This window comes from Narcine bancroftii, chromosome 7, assembly GCF_036971445.1.
Source record: "Narcine bancroftii isolate sNarBan1 chromosome 7, sNarBan1.hap1, whole genome shotgun sequence".
NCBI lineage: Eukaryota > Metazoa > Chordata > Chondrichthyes > Torpediniformes > Narcinidae > Narcine > Narcine bancroftii.
The window spans coordinates 30462346-30486674 of record NC_091475.1 but is presented as its reverse complement, the minus strand read 5'-3'; the positions used below and the strand labels follow the sequence as shown (position 1 = coordinate 30486674).

The following is a 24329-nucleotide window of genomic DNA, read 5'->3' as shown; positions in this document are numbered from 1 at the left end:
AGTGTATCCCATTGGGGAAAAAAAGCACATATAATTCAAAAGACAAAGTTATAATGATTGGGGGAAAAAAACCTGGGAACCATATATGGAACATAAAAGAAAAAGCAGGCCTCGGACCACCGCCACCTAAAATGATAAGAAGATAAACAGGATCAGATTTAATGCGAATAAGTAGATGATATGTCTTTTTTGTTTATTCCTTTTATATAAAGATATTGTTTTATTGTATTTTGTATGTTCAATATTTACTGTTTTTGGAGGGGGAAGGGAGGGATGGGGAAAAAGAGAAAGTGTCACTGAATATTTAAAGAGATGCATCTCTAAATGTATTGGTTGATATTGTTCATAGTGCGATAATTAAAGAATTACAAAAAAAAAATCCTTTACTATCCTATAGGTGCTCCGTGGTTAGTAAGGAATTATTTGAAGTGGCATGTGAGGGGGGGTGGGGGGTGGGAGGGAAAGGTTGAGAATCACTGGTGTAAGCATTTGGCATCAAAGATTTTTATTTTCTGCTGTTACGAGCCCAGAGGATCCAAAAATCCAGTAGCAAAAGAAATTCGTTAAGACAAAAGGTTTCTTGAACAAAAGTTACTTTTAATTTTTTTTAAACATCATAAGATCAAACTTTAACTTAACCCCCTTCTAATTCCAAGTGCATGTGTATGTAATGTGTATATATTCAGGAAAGTTCTTTGATTCACTGTCCACTCATTCACTTCCTATTTCTCTAAGTTGAGGCAATTCTTGTACTGTGCACAGAATTTAACATTTATGAATTTTCACCAGGCTCTGGTACTGAAATGGTTACTGCTTGAAGGTTCTTATTGGTTTCAGAGAGATATTTGTTGCTTGTTGGACACACGTGCACACACACACACACTTCCTCTGATCAGTGTCTTGCTGAAGAAACTTGCCCCATCATGGGTTTTCCAAATAATAGCCTCTTCTTCCAGGACACCAGAGTTCCTCTTGTTTCCCTTACTTCAGGAGAAACACTCTAGCCAGCCATTTCCTCTTGTAAAGTCTACAAGGGTTTTCAACAGGCTGAACTCAGAACTCACAACCAGTCTTCATAATGGGGGTTTTCAACAAGCCTGCCAGCTTGCCATGTTGCAGCCTCTCCTCTCCTCTCTTCTTGTAAAAGCCAGACCTCCTCCTAAGGCTACAAACCCAATTCTTGAAAGATCTTTAACAGCACTTGAGCCCAGACTCTTCCATTTGCTCCTGCTTCTGAAGTTCCTTCCAAAGCTGTTCCATTGTCTTTTGCAAAGCCATTGGTGCCTGCATGTCTAGCTTCAGCAAAGCTCTTGCATTTTAAATGAGATGCGAAGTATCAGTATCTGTTTGTGACGTGACCTACACTAAACTCTCACAATCTATCTTTTTAAAAACATTTATATAATATAACCCGTAATGATACCAAATTAAATTTTGAGTCAAATTTAATTTTTATTGGACAAATTGTTTATGAACAAAAAAATTGCAACAAACTATTACTGTGGAGGAGGGGAAAAGCAATAAAAAAATTAATATCTATTTTTCAGGAATCTTTGGTGATCAATTCAGCATACTGAGGACATCACAGTACGTCAACTTCCAAAATGCAGGACCACTGCCTGGAGGCCGTATTCCAGATGTTGTGTCTTTGTCAATGGGGTTTTCAGTTGAAGAGGTAAATCGCACTTTATATATTAGTGTAGAATTTAATTTATCTTGGCAAAAATGCTTAAAAAGAAAATTTAATGATAACCTTGTAAGATGCATTAAAAGTATGAGGTATTTTGAATTCTTAAGTTAAGAGATGTTTAATAGCAACCAAATATGTTGCGTCGTTCCGCGTAATTAAACTAGACATTTACAAATAACTCCCTAAAAAGTTTAAGCCAATTTGTGGCTTAACTTTCAACATTACCTATTAAAATTGCATAGCAACTGGTCCAGTCTAATATGCAATCAGAAAATTGCTGTATGATTTGTGTTGGATTTCTAATTATGCATTCAAACATTTGCATCTTGTCAATGTCTTCATCTTTTCTCCCTGTCCTTCCATTCCCAGTCCATCACAAGAATTGGTTTTAACTCTTCATCTTTGTTTTTTTTTCTATCTTGGTGGGGTAAATATCAAACTTGCCATAAAATTACAGATGCAAATTAATTAAAATGTTAATTCAACTTGTATTTGTTGTTTGATCTTGAATTGGAGGGTGGGTGCTTTTTTCATTTGCATGGACATCTTCTGGTTTAGTCATGGCTTTTATGCAAATACTGTATAGACACCTAATAAGGAAGAAAACTGCTTGCTACACTTGTAAAGAATTGTAATTTTAAAGTAAGAAAAATTTTTTTTCTGGAGGTTGGGAAAAAGTAATTTTGACTTTTTTTTTAAAATTAGGATCTTCAATGGCCTGGACTTGCTGTCAGCAGCTTGTTTCATCGACCACGTGCCAACTTTCTAGTAACAGTAAGGGGAATAGAACAGCTGGCTCTGCCTAAGAGTGGAATATCGTATATTGTTGAAAATGTAAGTAGTTAACTTTGTGTCATATTTTGGAGAGCATGTCATTAAGAATATAGAAATTGATTCCTTTTAAAACTGAATGCAAGCAGTTTTTCATTTTCAACTTGTACTGTATTTTGAAATCTGGTCAATAGTTTATTTCCCCATATCTGAAAAGCTTGGGACTAGTCGGTTTTTGGTTAATGAAACAAAACTAGAAAAACCCAAACAGCACACTAGCTTTAGCTGACACCTCTTTGCTACCGCCAGTCCATGACACCGCCAAGACAAAGGATTTTTCCGACCTGGGAGACAGTGGCGCACAGTTTGTAAACCAAGTATAGCAGAGGGTAAAGAAAAAATGGAAAGGGGGAAGGAGTTAACGTGAAACAAGGACAATTGCATTCTAATTTCTCCCTATGTGTTGTCTAACCAGCATCTGTCCAGTTGCTCACTGATGGCTCGAGGTTCCAGCCTGCTTCTGAGTTAACATCCAGCTGTTCAGCATCTGTCTTCCTGGCTGGTTCTGAAGTTTTTTTGTTACCAAACTAGCGCCAACTTGTGTCAGAGCCCCACATGGGCAAGTCGAATGATAATTTTTTTCAACTCATGATGGTTAATGAAACGTTTCGGTTAATGGAACTTAGGATAAGATGAAGCGTACTGTACAGTAAAACCCTGGTATCTGGCAACTATAGGGATTAGTAGATGCCGAATAAGAGAATTTGCCAGTTGCTTGAGATTGCTGATGCATGGTCGAACTAAATGCTAGAGGTTTTGATTTTGAATGTATTTTTTTTACTTATTTATTTTCTGTGATTTTTATAGTGGTTGTTTGAATGTGCCATTTGCTTGAATTTCTGAATTATGTGGATTTTACTGTATTTCCTTTCATAAAAGAAACAAATGATAACAGGAAAGAAACGTGGGTGGTAAAACTCAATTTGGTAAACGTAGGATTTTTATGATGGAAGCCTTGAGTGGAGTTATCAATTTATTTATCATGGGCAAATTGTATCCCATTTAATGTATGCAATTGAATTCTGGATTTGGGTTTTCCTGATGATGAGTTTATCATATATTTGCACTGAAATTCATTATTGCTTCAGCTGAACAAGTACTTTGTTAATGGTTAATGTTTTTTCTTACAATTAAAAATACAGCTATAATAGTATACTTTTTTGAATTAAAAACAAAAATTAAGAACAAAAATCAATATAGATAATGTGGTGAATGCTGTGATTGTGGTTAACACGCAAGTGCTGGAGAAAATCAGCAGGTCCTTCAGCGTCCATAGGAGTTAAACATAAATAACCAACATTTTGGCTTTTTGTTACTTATGATCAGTAACTTTAGATAATATTTGGTTATTCAAGTACAAAAAAAAATTGTGTCTGAACATTCTCTGATTAGTGAAACAAAAGTCTGATAGCTGTTGGAAAGAAAGTATTCTTGAACCTTGTGGTCTTCAGACTTCTAAGCCTTCTGTTTGAAGGTAACAGTGAGAAGAGGTTGTGTCTTTATGACCAGGTTGATAGGGGTCTTTCATGATGTTGGACTTCAGGTGGCGTCTCACATAAATGCATTCAATGGATGGGAGGTTGGAGCCTCTGAAGGACTTTGCTATGGTTGTTATCATCTGCATTCTTGTGCAGCCTATTTCCTGCCAGTATATACTGTAGTTCATTTGCAGACATTTGATACAGTATCTAACATGCCAAATCTCAGTGTTCTTAGTAGAAGCATTGATTTGCCTTTAGATTTAGATTTGAGATTTGATACAAGACATAACTTATGACCCTGAAATTCCTTTTTCTGCAGGCAATTATTAACAGTTATTGGTAGTGTAAAAAAAACTATACACACCGTATACATTTAAACAAATAAAGAACTGAAGCAGATAACAAATGTAAACAAACTGTGTAATGCAGATAAAAAAATCAATAAAGCACGCAAGAGTCCTTAAATGAGTCCCTGATTGAGTTTGTTGTTGAAGAGTCTGATGGAGGGGCAGAAGCCATTCCTGAACCTAGTGGTGTGAGTCTTGTGGCACCTGTACCTCTTTCCTGATGGCAGCAGTGAGAACAGTGTGTGCCGGTTGGTGTGGATAATTGATGATTGCTGCTGCTCTCCAATGGCAGCACTCCCTGTGAATTTTCTCAATAGTTGGGAGGGTTTTGCCTGTGGTGTATTGGGTTGTGCCCACTATCTTTTGCAGGGCTTTCCTCACAGAGGTATTGGTGCCTCCATACCAGGCCATGATGCAGCCAGTTAGCACACTTTCCACCACACATAATGTGAAACAATAAATTTAATGAATATGCTAAACAAAGAGTTAATGAATTAGGTGAGAAAATACAGTAGCTGTCTGTAAAATGGTGGGAATATAATTGCCTTTTTAACATGGCCTTCACTGTGCTGTAGTGAGATAGTAGCTAACTCCACAAGAATGTTAATACATCCATTTAATATGGAAAATAATTTTTAAAAAATTTGGTAAAATTATGGTATTAAGAAAATTAAAGGTTGTTTTGAAGCCCAGAAATTTATTACTTTTAGAAGAATGTAGGAAAAGTTTAAGATATTGGAAAATACAAAATTTTGTTATCAAATTAAGAGCTTTTCGTGAAAATTTTGGTCAAGATTTAGTATTACCAACAGAGACAGAAGTAGAATTATAATTAAGTACTAGGGATGTAAAGAAATTCATTTCAGAGATGTATAAATTATTACAAAAGAAGGCTCAAAAAGGAAGAGTTCATAAATCAAGACATAAATGGGAGGTCAATTTAAATAAGCAAATAGATGAATTGATTCAGATATGTAGAGAGTATGAAAAGTACAATAAATGTGAAATATTGGTTAGTTCAATATAATTTTATTCATCAGTTATATTTAACACCACAAAAGTTACATAATATGAATTATATTTATTCAAATTTATGTTTTAGATGTGGACAAGAAGTTGGTACTTTTTTTCCATTTGACTTGGCAGTGTTCCACAATTAAATCTTTTTGGCTTGATTTGGATAATTTATTAGAACGAATAACTGGAGTAAGATTCCCACAGGATCCAATGTTATTTTTACTGGGAGATGTTGGAGGGATTAAACTGAATGTGTATCAAATAAAATTTGTTCAAATCGCCTTGGCAGTAGCTAGAAAATGTATTGCTATAACTTGGAAGTTAGATGCTGATCTGGGAATGGATACATGGCATGCAGAAGTTCGGAGTTGTATTCCACGAGAAAATTACTTATAAATTTAAGAAATAAATAGACATTTTGTGAAATATGGAGCCCATATTTTCAAACTGTTGGTATTAAAATTTAAATGAATCTTGAGCGTACCCTTTATGAATATATGTTTAAAAGTATTGGAAACTGAAGTACTCCTGTTGTGATTTTCATGTCCCTCTTTTTTTAGTTTGTTGGGGGGGTGGGGGGGTTTATAGGTTTATTTTGTATTTTTTTAACTTTTTTTCTTATAAAATGCCACATGCATTTGGATTAAGTTTTAAATATTACATGTTTGTTAGTGGTTTCATATTAAATAAAATGTATATAAAAAAGAATGTCAATATGCCTTGAGTAAAGGACACCCTGACATTTCCTAGACATTTGTGGACACCACAGGATACATGTTACGTTAAACACAAAATTGCCAGGTGTGTGTAACTTGTAAGGGCCTCATGCAGGCCCATGGATAAAGGTCATAAAAGTATAGTGAACACTCCGATGCTTTGAGTGGGGGTTCAGTGTTGAGGACATGTTACTAAATTCTTTCCTTATCACCCTTCTCTCCTGCTAGCGTTAGCAAGGTTCAATAAAGAAACCTGGTGGATTGCACACTTAGTTCTCAATCCATCGTTTGGAGGTTCAAGTTGGACATCTGCGCTTATTACATGGAGAAGAGAGGCTGGGCGGCAGTTATTTTGGTTGACAACTACTTCTGAACTGTCAATTTATTAAATTTAATGTTTGTACCATAATGTTAAACAATTTAAATTTTGTGTTTGTACAACTCACAAACCACTACAGTGGTGACCCCAATGATCCAAATTGCCTCTTTTGGATTGTAAAATGCTGGAAGGAGACAATTCAAATCTACAGAACGGAGTTTCATTCAAACAGCTCATCTTCTGGACATCACAATCGCAAGTATGGTTTGAACAAGCCGAAGCCCAATTCCACATATGCCAGATAACTGCGGACACCACAAAAGAGTACGTGGTCAGTGCACTGGACCAGGAAACTGGTGGGCACATTATTAATTGCCTTCACCAACCACCAGCCGACAACAAGTATGAACAAATTAAAACTCTCCTCAAGCATACATTTGGTCTCTTTTGCTGTGACAGGCCGGTAAAACTGCTGCACGTACATGGCCTAGGTGAGTGTAAACCATCCAAGCTCATGAACAAAATGCTTTTCTTGATGGATTGACACAGGACCTGCCTCCTTTTCAAATAGGCTTTCCTCGAGAAAATGCCTAAGGACATCTCAGATGACGATTTCACCGATGACCCCAGGAAAGATGGTGACTCCCAAGAACTTAAATTTGCTCACTCTCCACCTCTGATCACTGGATTGTATACCTCTGGCCACCGTCACTGCATACAGATCCAGCCACTCCAAGATGATGCCATCACCACCACCCTCTATCTAGCCCAAACCTACTTTGAAATTAAGGACACGCCTGTTCGAATACTGTTTATCAACCTCAGTTGTCCATACTTGATTCTTGAGCAGACAATATTCCGAACTAACCAATCCATCAAGGTCACAGGCATTTAAGTCCAGATATCACAAGCAATTAGGTCTCAAGATCAAGATCAATGCAGAGGGAGCAGGTATGACCTGCAAAAAGATGATGTGCCTCATGCCGAGCCTCTCGAAGCACTTCATGATGGTAGATTCGAGTGTGACAACTTCTTTGGCGTGGGGACAATGATGGTGGCTTTGAAGGACATTGGGACCACGGTGCTTCTCAGGGAGATGTTAAAGACGTCAGTGAGGACATCTACCAGCTGAGCCACACATCCCTGAGCACTCTGCCGAGAATGTTATCCAGTCCAGCAACTTTCTGTGGATTGACCTCACCTAACATTTTCTTCACATTGGTCACTGTAAAAGACAGCACCTGATCATTTGGATGCTGCCTGATTCAAGTTTTTCAAGCATTTTGTTGGGTTTTTTTGCACTAATGCAAAGTAACTTTCTTGTACTAAGATAATTGGAGATTTATTAACTTTTTAAAAATGTTATGACTCTTTTTAGTTCAGTTAAATATCCAATTGTAGTTTTTAATTGTTTGGTTGTTATACGAATACCTGTTCAGATGTAGATTGTACAATGTATGGCAGTAAACTCGTTAACTTTTTTTTCATATTTTCAGCATTTGGAGATTTTTATTTCCATGAATGGAATATTCCACCTCTAGGAACTGAAGTGGCAGATGCAACTGTAACAAACTTAGGCATGACCAGTATTATTTTCAAAGGAACTCTGAGAAATACATTTGTTTTCAAGTTGGAGCTGGATTTGGATGAACTCCAGATCATTTGGGAGGCAGAGGAGATGATAGACAGGAGTTGCAGGGACATTATCACACCTAAGAGGGTAGGTAGGTGACAGGAGCGAGAAAGGGCACTGACAGGCAGTGCAGGGCACTCCTGTGCTGTTCCCCTCAATAATAAGTATAGCATTTTAGATACTATGGGGGGGGAATGACCTGCCAGGGACAAGCCACAGCGTTCAGGTCTATGGCATGAGGTCTGGTCCTGTGATTAAAAGGGGATGGGAGGAGAAAAGGCAAGTTGTAATGATAGAGGATTTCATAGTTAAGGGGACAGACAAGAGGTGGAAGAGATTGAGTATTGTGGATGATACGTTGCCTCCCTAGTGCCAGGATCTGAGGTATCTCAGATTGCCTTCATGGCATTCTCAGAAGGTTGAGCAGCCAGATGTCGTGGTCCATGTAGAGACCAATGATGTGGGTAGAAAAGGTGAGGAGGTCCTGCAAGGAGGGTTTTGAAAGTTAAATGCAACCAGGGTTGTGATCGAAGGATTGTGACCCATGACAAGTGCTATAGATGTTAGAAATTGGAGGTTAACCTAGCTTAACACGTGGCTAAAGTCGTGGTGCAGGAGGGAGGGCTTCAGGTTTCTGGATCACTAAGCTCTCTTCCAGGGAAGGTGGGTCCTGTTCTGATGGGACAATATGCACCTGAACTGGAGGGGGACTGATATCCTTGCGGGAAGTTTTGCTAGTGCTGCTCTGGGAGGGGCGAAGGCACGGTTAAACTAGATTTGCAAGGGAATAGGAACCAGAGTACCAAAGCAGATAGAGGAGTGAAAAGATGTGAAAATTGTCTGCACCATTAGAAGTCAGTGGGTTGTATGTCATGGAAATGTTCTCAGGTGTAGCTATTTCAATGCAAGGAGTATTGTAGGGAAGGCAGACTTTCTTTCTACTCACCTACCATTTAAGTAATCCCTATGCCAAAAGTGCCCTGTGATTAGTAAGGAATTACTTAAAGTGGTATGTGAGTGGAGAATAAAGGTTGAGAACCACTGCTCTTGACCCAATTGTTACTGAAATATTTTGCTTGAGAAAAATTGTCATTGGCCCATTTCCTTTGATATTAGATGCAAGGATCGACAATGAGATAGACAACAGACTCGCCAAGGCAAATAGCGCCTTTGGAAGACTACACAAAAGAGTCTGGAAAAACAACCAACTGAAAAACCTCACAAAGATAAGCGTATACAGAGCCGTTGTCATACCCACACTCCTGTTCGGCTCCGAATCATGGGTCCTCTACCGGCACCACCTACGGCTCCTAGAACGCTTCCACCAGCGTTGTCTCCGCTCCATCCTCAACATCCATTGGAGCGCTCACACCCCTAACGTCGAGGTACTCGAGATGGCAGAGGTCGACAGCATCGAGTCCACGCTGCTGAAGATCCAGCTGCGCTGGATGGGTCACGTCTCCAGAATGGAGGACCATCGCCTTCCCAAGATCGTATTATATGGTGAGCTCTCCACTGGCCACCGTGACAGAGGTGCACCAAAGAAAAGGTACAAGGACTGCCTAAAGAAATCTCTTGGTGCCTGCCACATTGACCACCGCCAGTGGGCTGATAACGCCTCAAACCGTGCATCTTGGCGCCTCACAGTTTGGCGGGCAGCAGCCTCCTTTGAAGAAGACCGCAGAGCCCACCTCACTGACAAAAGGCAAAGGAGGAAAAACCCAACACCCAACCCCAACCAACCAATTTTCCCTTGCAACCGCTGCAATCGTGTCTGCCTGTCCCGCATCGGACTGGTCAGCCACAAACGAGCCTGCAGCTGACGTGGACTTTTTACCCCCTCCATAAATCTTCGTCCGCGAAGCCAAGCCAAAGAAAATGAAACTATGCACATAATGAGTCAATTCGGTATAATTAAACCAGTGCTTTTCAAACTTTTTCTTTCCACCCACATACCACCTAAAGTATCCTTTACTAATCACAGCACTTGTGGCATAGGGATTACTTAAAGTGAGTGGACACAAAAAGTTTGCAAACCACTGGCTTAGAGCATGGATTGGCACATGGAATTATGACATTATGGCCATTAGTGAAACTTGTTTGCAGGTTTGGCAGTTCAATGTTCTGGGCTTTCTTTACTTTGGATGCAATAGGAGGTGAGGTGGTGGGGGGGGATTTTGGCATTGCTTGTCAGGGAAATCAGAGCTCTGCTCAGGCAGGACAGACCAAAGAGTTCATCTACTGAGGTTATATGGGTGGAGCTGAGGAACAGAAAAGGTATGACAGAACTCATTGGATTGAATTATAGACTGTCCAGTAGTCAATGAGAATTGGAGCAAATCTGTTGAGAGAGCAGACAGCTGCAGGAAACACAAGGTTGTGTTAGTAGGAGATTTTAATTTTCCACATATTGACGGCAACTCTCATACTGTGAAAGGGCTGGATGGCTTGGTTTATCACATGTATTCAGGAAAGGTTTCTAAATCAATATATAGAGGTTACCAGCTAGAGAAAGTGTAATACTGGATCTCCTGTTAGCGAACGAGACAGGACAGGTGACAGAAGTATATGTAAAGGAAAATTTTGGGTCCAGTGAACATAATGCCATTACTTTCAGGTTAATTGAGGTTAAATGAGATAGACAACAGACTCGCCAAGGCAAATAGCGCCTTTGGAAGACTACACAAAAGAGTCTGGAAAAACAACCAACTGAAAAACCTCACAAAGATAAGCGAATACAGAGCCGTTGTCATACCCACACTCCTGTTCGGCTCCGAATCATGGGTCCTCTACCGGCATCACCTACGGCTCCTAGAACGCTTCCACCAGCGTTGTCTCCGCTCCATCCTCAACATCCATTGGAGCGCTTTCATCCCTAACGTCGAAGTACTCGAGATAGCAGATGTCGACAGCATCGTGTCCACGCTGCTGAAGATCCAGCTGCGCTGGGTGGGTCACGTCTCCAGAATGGAGGACCATCGCCTTCCCAAGATCGTGTTATATGGCGAGCTCTCCACTGGCCACCGTGACAGAGGTGCACCAAAGAAAAGGTACAAGGACTGCCTAAAGAAATCTCTTGGTGCCTGCCACATTGACCACCGCCAGTGGGCTGATATCGCCTCAAACCGTGCATCTTGGCGCCTCACAGTTTGGCGGGCAGCAACCTCCTTTGAAGAAGACCGCAGAGCCCACCTCACTGACAAAAGGCAAAGGAGGAAAAACCCAACACCCAACCCCAACCAACCAATTTTCCCCTGCAGCCGCTGCAACCGTGTCTGCCTGTCCCGCATCGGACTTGTCAGCCACAAACGAGCCTGCAGCAGACGTGGACTTTTACCCCCTCCATAAATCTTCGTCCGCGAAGCCAAGCCAAAGAAAAAAAAGAATTGTAGAGAAAAATTGGTCTGGGCCTTGGGTTGAGATTCTAAATTGGATCCTTTTTATCTAGAATGTGTGGATTGGGATAAGTTGTTTTGGGTAAGTGGAGGACCTTCAAAGGTGAAATTTTGAGAATACAGTTTATTTGTTCCTGTCAGGATTAAAGGAAAGTTGGCAGGCATATGGAACCTTGGTTTTTGAGTGATATAGGGAATCTGGTTAGGAAGGTGTATTGCAGGTATAGGCAACATGAGGCAAATGAGGAAGTTGAGGAGTATTAAAAATGCAAAAATAAAACTCAAGAAAGAAATCAAGGCTCAAAGAAGACATGAGGTTGCTTTGGCAGACGATGTGAAGGAAAATCTTAAGGATTAAGAGCAAAAGTATAGTAAGGGACAAAATTAGTCTCCTTGAAGATCAGAGTGGTTGGCCTTGTATGGAGCCAAAAGAGATGGGGAGATCATAAACTGTTTTTTAATCAGTATTTGCTCAGGAAACTGACACAGTCATGAGAAGTAAAGAAAGCAAGCAGTGAGGTCATGGAACCTAAACAGATTAAAGAGGATGAAGTGCTTGGTGTCGTAAAGCAAATAAGGGTGGATAAATCCTCAAGTCTTGACAAGATATTCCCTTGAACCTTGAGGGAGGCTATCTTAGAAGTTGCAGAGGCTGGCAGAAATTTTTAAAATGTCTAGCTGTGGGTGTCGTGTCGGAGGATTGGAGGGTAGCTTGTATTATACTGTTGTTCAAAAAAGGCTCCAAAAGTAACCCTGATAATCATAGAGTGGTGAGCCTGACGGCAGTAGTAGGCAAGTTACTGGAAAGTGTTCTTCAGGATCGGGTATACAAGTATTTGGATGGCCAGGAAATTATTACGGATAGTCAACATGGCTTTGTGCGTGATAGGTTGTGTTTCACCTATCTTCGAGCTTTTCAAGGAGGTTACTAGGAAAGTTGATGAAGGAAAGGCTGTGGATGTCATCCACATGGACTTTAGTAAGGCCTTTGACGAGGATGTTAGGTTGGTTCAGATGCTAGGTATTCATGGTGAAGTAGTGAACTCGATTTGATAATGCTGGACGGAAGAAGCCAGAGAGGAGGGAGTGGTGGATGATTGCTTCTCAGACTGAAGGCCTGTGCCTCAGGGATCAGGGGTGAGATCATTGTTGTTTGTCATCTATATCAATGATCTGGATGATAATGTGGTAAATTGGATCAGCATGTTTGCCGATGACGCTGAGATTGGAAGTGTCGATTGGCCATAGGAGGTGCAACATTTGCACCCACACCTCCCTCACTTCACGTATATCTACACAACTGATATACTGCATCTGGTGCTTCCTTTGTGCCCTTCTCTACATCAGGGAGTCTGGGGGCAGATCGCTTTGCTGAACATCTCCACTCCCTCTGCCACAATAGACCCCTCCCAGGAGCCAACCATTTCAATTGAGTCACTCTCCAATATTCACATGTCTGTCCATGGCCTTGTGTACTATCCCACTCAATCACCCACAGATTGGAGGAACAGCTTATTTTCTGTCTGGGCACTCTCCAGCCAGATAGATGGCAGTAACATTGACTTTTCTGCTAACCTGCTTGCCTTTTCTTTCCCCTCCCCATTCCAGTTTTTCCAGTTCTCCACTCTCTTCCCCTTCCACCCACCCAGCTGTCCCTCCTGATTGCTGCTGCCCCCTCCCTCCTTTCTCCACCTATCATTTGCCCTTGCCACCCCCTTCCCCCACCCCCATCCTTTTGTTCAGATGCCTGCTGATATTCTTTTATGCCTGTGGCTCAAGCCTGAAACATTGGTTATGAATTTTTACCTTTGCTACATAAAGTACACTGTTGGACCAGCTGTTTTTCTCCAGTTTTTTTTGTGTTTTTGCGTCAATCACAGTGACAACGGTTTTTCACAATTTACTGCATTGGTTAAGGGTGATAAGGGAAAGGTTTAGGGCAATGGTTCTCAACCTTCTTCCACTTACATACCACTTTAAGTAATCCCTATGCCGTTGGTGCTCTGTGATTAGTAAGGGATTGATTAAGGTGGTATGAGAGTGGGAAGGGAAGGTTGACAATCACTGCTCCAGACTCGATTGTTACTGAAGAATTTTGCTTGAGAAAAACTGTCATTGCCTCATTTCCTTTAGAGTTATGAAAATCGCTAGCTCTATCTTGTTCCTTGTCTGTTAAGTTTTCATCAGGGTAAATTGATAATATCAGAGGTCATTTTGTCTTTCTGCAAGACCAATTTAGCAGTGGGGAATAAATGTTGGCTCTGGGAATGTCACATCCCATGTATGAATACAAATATTAAAAATAGCTACTGTAATCCATTGATCTTCTGTCGATGTGCAGGTAAATATCTTAACAACTTTTGATTGGGGTTTGTAGAGAGCAAAAGAGGAGTAAGATGATTAATTGGCCTCTTCTATACCATTTCATACAATAATGTCTTGAAATATATTTAACCTTTTGTTTTAATTTAGCCAGTCCCTTTCACCTTGGACAGTGTTTCAAATTCTATCCACTCAATGTTCTCCGAAGAAATGCCAGTAATTCTGCAGCTGACTCCTGGTGAGGAGGTGAGTGAGTGATTGGGCTCTTTTGCATGCAGGGTCTGGCTGAATCATTCTCCTCTTCTGGCTGGTAACTTGTAACATGAAATGCCCTCCATAATGTTTGGGATTAAAGCCATTTTTTTTCCTATATTTGCCTCTGTGTTCCAGAGTTTTAAATTTGTAATCAAACAATTCACATGTAATTAAAGAGCACATTCCAGATTTTATTCAGTTATTTGTATACCTTTTGGTTTGACCATGTTTATATTACAAAACTTTTTATACATAGTTCCCTCATTTCAGAGCACCATAACGTTTGTGACATTTGGCTTCACAGGTGTTTTTGAGTACTCAGGTATGTTTAATTGTTTCATTAGTGCAGGTATAACAGAGCTAGACTTCTTAGCTTTTGATCATCTTTGGAGTCTGTAGTTGCCATTTTTAAGCATGAAGACCATAGTTTTGCCAATTAAAGTCAAGGAAGCCATTATTAGGCTGAAAAACAAGCATAAAACAGTAAGAGACATCATCTAAACCTTAGGATTACCAAAATGTATACAAATAGTCTTTTTTTTAAATTAAAAAAATTTTTTTCACACTATGAACCATATTAATCAAAATACACACAAACATTTCCCTCTTGAATACACACAGTAGTATACAAATAGTCATGAATAAAATGTGGAATGTTCACTTGAATTACATGTGAACTGTTTGATAATAAAGTTAAAACTGTTGAGCATGGGCAAATAAAGGATAAAAGTTTCTTTGTCCCAAACATATGGCAGGCACTGTATTTTATGCTCTTGTTGACAATGATTAAAATACTGCTCAAATTGGGCACCCTAGTAACAAAGGTGTGTAGGTACCCAAATAATATAAACTTATTGAACAACAAATGAGCTCTCTGTGAGCAAATGGCCATCTTTACCTGGCGATCAATCAAGAAAGGACATCCCTCTGTGACTTCAAACCAACAGCTAGTTTTCTTTAAAGTGGATCTTGGTGGGTTGGACAGCTCAGTAGATGTGTTTATCTCCCCTTGTGCAAAGATGCATGGACAGTGCAGAGCATCAGTTTGGATGCAGCAGAAATTCATGGTCAAAGAAACTTCTCCAGAAGTTAGCATTGTGCTACTTATAATGCATTTGTGTTAATATTTACATTAATGTTAAACTATTTTCATACAAAAATGTCTTGGTAATGTAAGTTAGAGTTAAAATATTATGGTGTAGCAGGCCATGCAATGACACAGTTCGATGGGCTGAATCGCCGCACCAGTTGGTTGAGACAAAATGGTGCAGGACCCCTTCCCTTCTCAGGAGAAGCCTGCACCACTTCCTGGTTGTGCATCGCTGGGCATGCAGGGACACTGCAATGTGCTGACATCACTCCCTTAGACTACTGCACCCAGACTGGAAGTGGGTTGTCCCCTTAAAGGAATGAGAGGCTCATATAAAGTTCAGTTACTGGTTCACCCTTATGCTGTGTGGATGTGCTTCATTTCAGTAGTGCTGCTGTGAGCAATCACTGCAGTATGTGTGTTTTTAGTAAGTTGGTTGTGGGCTGGTACAGGGTCATACACCGGTCACAAAACATTTACAGAAAACCATTGTACTCAAGAGTTTATTCTGAGTCGATACATCTGAAAAGCAGAGCCATAATGGAAGTGTTCTTGATTACAACTCAAGTACCAGGTGTGGTTCTTAAAAGCAATTAAGCCTCTTGAACAGTGATGAGGTCAGGTTGTTGTGGATATGGAGTGGTTTTGGAAAAGTCAAGAAGTTTTGCAGAAATGAAACTAGAACTGATAAAGATTCCAGTACATGGTTTCCAAGTATTGAGAATAGCTTGCTAATGATGTAATGTCACATGATTTTGAGAAATAGATTGGCAAATTCAGACATTTTGTATCAGTTCAGAAGTTGAGACCCTGTGGGTCACATTGGAGTTGGACCCTTGTGAATTACAGTAACTGGAATAGGTGCTGTTGAGTTACTCCTAATAAAAGGGAATACAGAAAGTAAGTGGATTTCAAAAGGGAGACCACTTTTCAACTGCTCTTTTGAAAATAGAGTGCAGCTTCATGGAAGAAAATTGAAGACATAAAATATAAGTGGCTTTTAAATAAGCAAGACCACTTCTTATTTGTGCCCAGAAGATGGTCACTCCTGTTTGAAGAATAGATCTCTGAAAGACAACATCCATAGACTAGTGAGTTTAGCGATCTGAAAATAATAATGTTTAAAAGTGCTTCATAATTCTGAATTGTGATTTAAAAGGATCTTGAAGTCGATAAGATATTTGAAACTGGACTTTAGTTTAAACGATTCTGAAAAAGACAATTTTTAATGGTTTTGGATTTAATACACACATTTATATTACACATAGTGGGGTTAAATTTAGAGTTAATTTTAGAGATAAGTAAGAAATATTATTAATAGTTTAATAAAAATGATTATGTATTTACCATTGTTTGGTAATTTTCCATTGCTGTTCCTTTGTTAGTACTAATAAGGGTTTATAAGTTCATAACGTACTGAATTTGTATGGTCTGAATGAGAGACTAGGGATAATCTTGTGCTTCTTGTTCCAAGCAAGTCATGATTATCCCAAATATTTCTCTTTATTAAAAAAAAAAAAATTTATTATGAGCCCAGAGGACCCCAAAATCCAGCAGCAATAGATATTCACCAAGACAAATGGTTACTTAAACAAAAGTTGCTTTTAATTATCTTTAAACATGAAAACAGAATCACACTCTAACTTGTCTCTATTGACTTAACTAACCTAATTTAATCCCCTTCTAATTCTAAGCACGTGTATGTAATGTGTGTGTAAGTTCAGAAAAGTTATTTGTTTCACAGTCCAATTTCACTTCTCATTCGTCCAAGTTCACTAGTTGTAGGCAATTCTTATACTGTGCACAGAATTTAACATTGATAAAGTTCACCAGGCTTTGGTGCTTGAAAGGTAAATGGTTACCGCTCAGGAAGATTCAGTTTTCAGAGAGAGATTTGTTGTTCCAGGACCCACACTGATTCCTTTTTAATCAGCCACTTCAGTGTCTTGCTGACAAAACTTGCTCCCCTCAGGGTACTCCAGATGATAACCTCTTTCTTTCAGGTCACCATAGAATGCCTTTTCTGTTTCTTATTTCAAGTGAAACATTAGACAGCCAGTCCTCTCCTCTTGCATGAACCACAAGGGCTTTGAACTAAGCACTCACAATCCGTCTTCCAAATGGGGTTTTCCACAAGCTTGTCAGCTTGTCCTGTTCCAGTCCCAGTTGCTGCTGCTGACTGTAAAACTGTAGAACTGATCTATGTGTTTTTCTCTGAGAAAAAAGCCTGTTTGACTCTCTGCTTACAAAACCACATGACCCTCCTAGAACAGCAAGTTCCACTCCAGACAGAATGCAACTCCGACAAGTTATTTCATCTGTTGCCTTTTTGTAAACAACAATCCAGGAGTGAAGTCTCTTGGACACTCTCCAAAGCTTCTGGGGCTGATATGTCTAGCATTAGCAGAGCTCCAGTATTTTAAGTAAGATCTTTTTTAAAGTGTTTGTATGTGACCTGCACTAAGAACCCTGCCCCAATTTATCTCCCAACTATATTCTGTCACATCTTCTCAAAACATCTCTGAGTAAATAACATTGGGCAACCATATGGTTCTAAACCTAGTATTTAAATATTTAGGTTCAGTTCAAGTTCAGTTTGTGAAACTGAACATTGAAAAGATTGACAGAATTTTTTGTTTTAGAGACTGTACATGGTTGGGAAGGCAAACAGCATTTTTGAAGATCTTCCTGTGACATTGCGACAGATGAGAAATCGTTTGTACCAGGATAACACTGTTTTGAGCATGCTCCCTTCTCATTCTCTGAATAAAAATAATGAGGTAAGAAGTAGAGAATTTTATTTTCCTCTTGATCAGCATTGTAAAACTGTAATAATCCATCATACTCAGTCCTTTTGTGCCAGTCTAGCAGATTTTCCAGACTATTATTATTCCCTAATAATAATGTATTTTAAAATTCATGTATTAGATATTGCACTAATTTTACCATGAACCTGGTAAGCTGGAAGTCAGCCTGAAGAAAACTGAGGTCCTCCATCAGCCAGCTCCCCACCATGACTACCAGCCCCCCCACATCTCCATCGGGCACACAAAACTCAAAACGGTCAACCAGTTTACCTATCTCGGCTGCACCATTTCATCAGATGCAAGGATCGACAATGAGATAGACAACAGACTCGCCAAGGCAAATAGCGCCTTTGGAAGACTACACAAAAGAGTCTGGAAAAACAACCAACTGAAAAACCTCACAAAGATAAGCGTATACAGAGCCGTTGTCATACCCACACTCCTGTTCGGCTCCGAATCATGGGTCCTCTACCGGCACCACCTACGGCTCCTAGAACGCTTCCACCAGCGTTGTCTCCGCTCCATCCTCAACATCCATTGGAGCGCTCACACCCCTAACGTCGAGGTACTCGAGATGGCAGAGGTCGACAGCATCGAGTCCACGCTGCTGAAGATCCAGCTGCGCTGGATGGGTCACGTCTCCAGAATGGAGGACCATCGCCTTCCCAAGATCGTATTATATGGCGAGCTCTCCACTGGCCACCGTGACAGAGGTGCACCAAAGAAAAGGTACAAGGACTGCCTAAAGAAATCTCTTGGTGCCTGCCACATTGACCACCGCCAGTGGGCTGATAACGCCTCAAACCGTGCATCTTGGCGCCTCACAGTTTGGCGGGCAGCAGCCTCCTTTGAAGAAGACCGCAGAGCCCACCTCACTGACAAAAGGCAAAGGAGGAAAAACCCAACACCCAACCCCAACCAACCAATTTTCCCTTGCAACCGCTGCAATCGTGTCTGCCTGTCCCGCATCGGACTGGTCAGCCACAAACGAGCCTGCAGCTGACGTGGACTTTTTACCCCCTCCATAAATCTTCGTCCGCGAAGCCAAGCCAAAGAAAAGACATACAGGTGCTTCAAAGTTTTTACCTTGAATTTTTTTTTGGGAGAGCTTTGGTGTTTAAGTGCTAATTGGTCTGACATCTTTTCCTGAGTAATAAGTCAGTACAGTATATTTTATCGCTAAACTGAATGATCCACATCAAATACCCATGGTCAGATTACTGACAGGATAGTTTCCTGATAAATATCACCTGTTTTATTCTACTGGTGCTGAAGGAAGTTAATATTTTGGTTGGAACATTAACCAAGCAGCTTTTTATAGTTAAGCTTCAAGTTTTGCTGATTTTGCACATTAAGGCAAGTAGCGAAAATTCTATCACTTGTGTTCTGATTGGAAGGGGTAAAAGCTCTGGAGTTAGGTGAGATGTTTACTATAGTATATCTAGGTTGTAGCCAGCCTTGTGACCACAGTTGTGTGGCTAATCTGGTAAACTTTCTGATTAATTAGAACCCATAGAATGCTGATCTGATTCTTTTGTCATAATGTTATCGGAACAGAGATGGTTACATCCTTTTGGTGATATTCATTACATGGCAGTGGTGGGTGGGGGGGGGGGAGGGGTAGTATATTACTGAACATTTGCCAAGGCCAAATGTATTCATAGCCCTCCTGAATGCAGGCATGGATGGCTTCTTTGCAAGAAATCATTAACGGAGCTGAAAACTCCATAATCTGATCAAAACAGACTGATACTATGAATAGAAAGGCATTGAAACATTGAGCAAAGAATGGTTTCTTGGATGTTTCCTGGAGATGAGCTGATTGGTCTCCAATAACTGTGCTCTCTTGTGTGGAGGAGGATGCCAGATGAGTATTTAGCTGCTTAACATGGACCACAACAGGATTTAATTGGGCTTTTTGGCATTTTTCTTAAAACTTTCTCCAGCGCTCTAGAATTTTATCTTTGTTCACATCAAGTCTCCAGCAGAAAATCAAGTTCAAATCAGTGGGCAAGTTATTGATGATTGGAGACACACAGGAGACTGCCGATGCTGGAAAATGAAGTTCAACACAAATTGCTAGAGGAATTCAAGCCAAAACTATTCATCAGGACTGAGGAAAGTTAGTATGGGATTATGGACATAATAGGGAGGGTGAGACTGATGATGATTGATCACTGTTTGGTAGCATCTTTCATTACTTGTATGATCGATTGATGGGCCAGAGATTGGCCACAACTTTTTTTACTTCCCTCTATTCTAGCCAAAGATGGTGTATCCTTAAGCTTGAGCTATCATTCACTATTCTGCTACATGTTGTGATCCACTCATTTTGAGTAGTATTTGAGGAACAGCAATTTTCAAACTGACCTTAGAATATTTTCCAAATTCACTTGCTCTTAATTTTTTTTGGGAAGGAGCAATGTATTTAAACAACATGTCATTTGGAATGCAGCAATTCATAAAGGAACAGTGCTTTTTGATCTAATAAGAAAGCATCCTATAAAGAACTAACAATCAAGGGTGAAAAAATTGTTCTTTTCTGACTCCTTTTCTATCAAAGATCAATTGGGTCAATGATATTCATCAACTAGCCATAAACATTAAAGAATTCTTTCAATATTTCAGGTTACATAACACATTTTGAAAATGAGAACTTTTGCACAATTAATTTCAGGTGAAATATGAGCATGAGATGCCTTGTGAATTATTTTGTCGAATTACCATCTCAGCTCAAGGCCAGATCATTTGTTGAGCAGTAATTATTGATAAGCATAAATAAAATATTGAGCAGGAAATCAACCAACCCTTCATGCACACTTCATCGATCATTAAGATTATCGCTGATCTTGTTACTCGGTTCCATTTACCAGAATTCTCTCCATTTCCTTCTCTTGATTACAGAAGTTGGTTGACTTTTGTTTTGGTCAAACGTAATGGCTTTTGCAGCCATCCCCAGATTGAGAGATGCAAAGGTTTGTGACTTCCTGAATGAAGAGATTTCTCCTGCTCAAGTCCTAAATGACCTCTACCTAAATGATCTCCGTTTCAATGAGAATGGCCCTCCTCATTTTAAACAGAATGTAGTCTCACTGTACTCCATTTTTACCCATGTGACAAACCTGCTATCACTGACAAATAGATGCTTTCTTAATCGAGGAGACCAAAAGTGTACCCTATTCTAGTTAATCGTTCAGATCTTGTGCAACAAAAGATTTTCAGTTTAATTAGCAGTCCTTCTAAAAAAAGACGACAAAATCATTCACAACAATTTGATTTTTGACTAAACTGCACACAATGGCATAAAGATCCTGTTAGTTTCAGGGAATTGTTGAGGCAAATGCTGATTCACTAGGAACAATGGAAAAGTGCAAATCATTAAATCTTGACCTGACAGTAAAAATAAATCTGTTCTGCTTTTGAGGAATTTTGTTTGAGCTGTCATTTAATTGGCCCACCATGACAAAGGTGCAGTTTTTGTGTTAATATGATAATACAGCTCAAGTTGTAGATCTGTAGATTGTAAACACATGCCCATAAGTTATTTTGTGTAGCTTATTTGCTGCATTGTTTTAGTACAATTATTTTGGATGACATTTTGCATTCATCTCTGCTGTAGAATACATTGTCCTCTTCCCACCCCTCCTCCCTCCACTCCACCCACCCTATCCCCAGGTGGAAAAAAATGTTCTGCATTTTTTTGTTTCCAGGTTGACCTTCTGTTCCTATCAGAACTGCAGGTTCTCCATGATATTTCTGCATTGGTAAGTTAACAAAAACTTTGTTTTAAATTATTTTAACCATGTTGGGTACAATTTTTAATGCAAACCTTTGCAGCAGCTGTTTTAAGATTAATAAATCAGCATTACTTTATAATTTGAAAATTGTATGCAGGTGCTTGACAAGAAGGGCATCTTACTGTCAGCACTGTGCCAAAGAATCATGATTAGGTGAGCACAATATTTAACAACTTCATAATAACATGCTTAATTTTTGAGGGAAAAGGAATATCCTTGACTTGAACACAAAACCAACTGCTTGTAAAGTTGGTCTTATTTCCTACAGACCCATGGTGACAAATTAGTGATTCCCAACTTGACTCCTGTTGCTAAGTAGCTGGACTTCATGATTAAAATTTACTGAGCAATTAAATCAATGATTTGCAGATTTTGTTGTAAACTTTCAAGCTGCACCAAGATGTGTTTTAAATCAAAATATATTTTGCTTAACCTACGTTTCAAAATCTACAACCTTCCCATGATGTGAAATCTCACTTCCTAGTTATTCCTTTCAATGCCTTACTGCTTCCAAGACATTCGAGAGTATATGTAGGTGCAAATGTATTGCACTAAATATAAAGATTCTGTACAGTACTTTTATCATACAAAATATCTCTATCAAAGGAGCTGAGGAGAAACAGGAAGCAAATTTGTTGAGCATCTTGAAATTGTACTAATGACTAAATTTTGAGGGACTCCATATTTGTATGTGAAGCATCCAACAACAAATATTCTGTTGCTAATCTAAACCAGCTCCTTACGAAACACATTAAATTTGAATTAATTTTGGTGTCTATTGTTTATTTACCATTGTATTATCTGTATTCCTTTAAACTTTTTAAGACTTCTTCTACATGCATTAGAAAGAAATGTTCTATATGGTTACATGCCCTGGTGGCTGCCACTGACGAGTGTAACCTGGGTATTAATATGTTGGCCAGTACGGCCCTTAATACTAGCCAAGGGGGATTTGCATTTGGAATTCGGACTATTACTAAAAGACTAGTGATGGGTCGGGCTAAGTGGGATCCTGTGATGGTGCCTCCCCCCCCCCCCCCACCCCGAAACCAATATGCATTCCACAATATCGCCTCCCTGGGGGGCAGGAAGATATTACTGCCACCATCGATGCTTTGCAAGAAGGGGTAGGGAGGCCTGCAACGTCGCCCTTTAATAGCCCTGTTTGGCTGGTCCAGAAGCCGGATGGCTCCTGGAAAATGACAGTTGACTATAGTTTTTTGAACAAACATGCCCCACCACTTGGTTCGCCAGTTCCAGACATTGTTACCCTTATTGAAAACATTGCTACTGGGAACTCTGGAACATGGTATGCTGTCATTGATCTCGCTAATGCCTTCTTCAGTATTCTTAAAGATGAGGTCTCACAGGATCAGTTCGCCTTTACCTGGAAGGGGCCTCCCTCAGGGCTATGTACACTCTCCCACTATTTGCCACAGCCTAATTGCCTGTGATTTGGAGACAGTGCCAGTATCGCCTTCCCTCTCAATTCACCATTATATTGATGATGTGATGATCCAAGGGGCCAAAATACCCTGATGTAAAGAGGGTGGGCCATTAACCCCGCCAAGGTGCAGGGCCCATCCCAGACGGTTATCTTCCTTGGAATTCAGTGGCATGCTGGAGAACAGGTGGTTCCCAATAAAGTTCGCAATAAATCGCAGTCTTGGCCACACCTACTAGTTAAAAGGAGACCCAGCGTTTCCTAGGGTTATTGGGATACTGGCGACACCATATTCCTCACTTGGTGTTGCTTTTACGTCCTCTCTACAAGATTACCTGAAATAAATTTGTGCAGAGCAACAAAGGGATTGATAGACAGACAACTGAGGAGTGCAGAACAACAAAGGGATTTAGGAGTTATGGTAAATAGTACCCTCAAAGTTGATACTCAGGTAGATAGAGTGGTGAAGAAGGCATTTGGAATGTTGGCCTTCATAAATCGTATTGAATTCAAGAGTTGGGATGTTATGATGAAATTGTACAAAGCATTGGTGAGGCCAAGTTTGGAATACTGTGTGCAGTTTTGGTCATCGAATTATAGGAAGGATATAAACAAAATAGAGAGAGTGCAGAGAAGGTTCACGAGAATGTTGACAGGATGTCAGGGTTTGAGTTACAGAGAAAGGTTGAGCAGCCTGGGGCTTTTTTTCTCTGGAGCGTAGAAGATTGAGGGGGGATTTGATGGAGGTGTTCAAGATTTTAAAAGGGACAGAGAGAGTCAACGTGGATAGGCTTTTTCAATTATGAGTGGTGAATATTCAAACCAGAGGCCATGGTTTGAGATTGCAGGGAGAAAATTATAAGGGGAACACGAGGGGAAATTTCTTCACGCAAAGGGTGGTTGGGATGTGGAATAAGCTTCCGACAGAGGTGGTTGAAGCAAGGACGTTATTTACATTTAAGGAAAGACTGGATAATTACATGGAGGGGAGAGGACTGGAGGGGTATGGACCAGGTGCTGGTCAGTGGGACTAGGGGGGTGGGCATTTGTTCCGGCATGGACTAGTAGGGCCAAACTGGCCTGTGCTGTATATGGTTAAAAATTTGTATTTTAACATACCCTAATTTCACACTATGGCAACTCGATACTCTTGACACTCTTAAATTATGTCCTCAAATGAATGCC

General features: G+C 40.0%; 2 protein-coding genes across 3 annotated transcripts in view; one reads left to right on the top strand and one right to left on the bottom strand.

Moving 5' to 3' along the window:
- Positions 1-24329, top strand: part of atp6ap2 (ATPase H+ transporting accessory protein 2) — a 35514-nt gene that overhangs the window by 7160 nt on the left and 4025 nt on the right. For both annotated transcript variants that reach the window (XM_069889369.1, XM_069889370.1), the window contains 5 exons: positions 1548-1675; positions 2396-2524; positions 13902-13997; positions 17739-17876; positions 21614-21667. In XM_069889369.1, the coding sequence (XP_069745470.1) occupies positions 1548-1675; positions 2396-2524; positions 13902-13997; positions 17739-17876; positions 21614-21667 (545 nt within the window). The remainder of the gene's footprint in view (positions 1-1547; positions 1676-2395; positions 2525-13901; positions 13998-17738; positions 17877-21613; positions 21668-24329) is intronic.
- The window catches only part of LOC138738684 (uncharacterized protein CXorf38-like), a 62742-nt gene continuing 52648 nt past the window's right edge, over positions 14236-24329 (bottom strand). The window contains exon 9 of the mRNA XM_069889376.1: positions 14236-14468. The gene's annotated coding sequence lies outside the window, so the exon portion shown is untranslated. The remainder of the gene's footprint in view (positions 14469-24329) is intronic.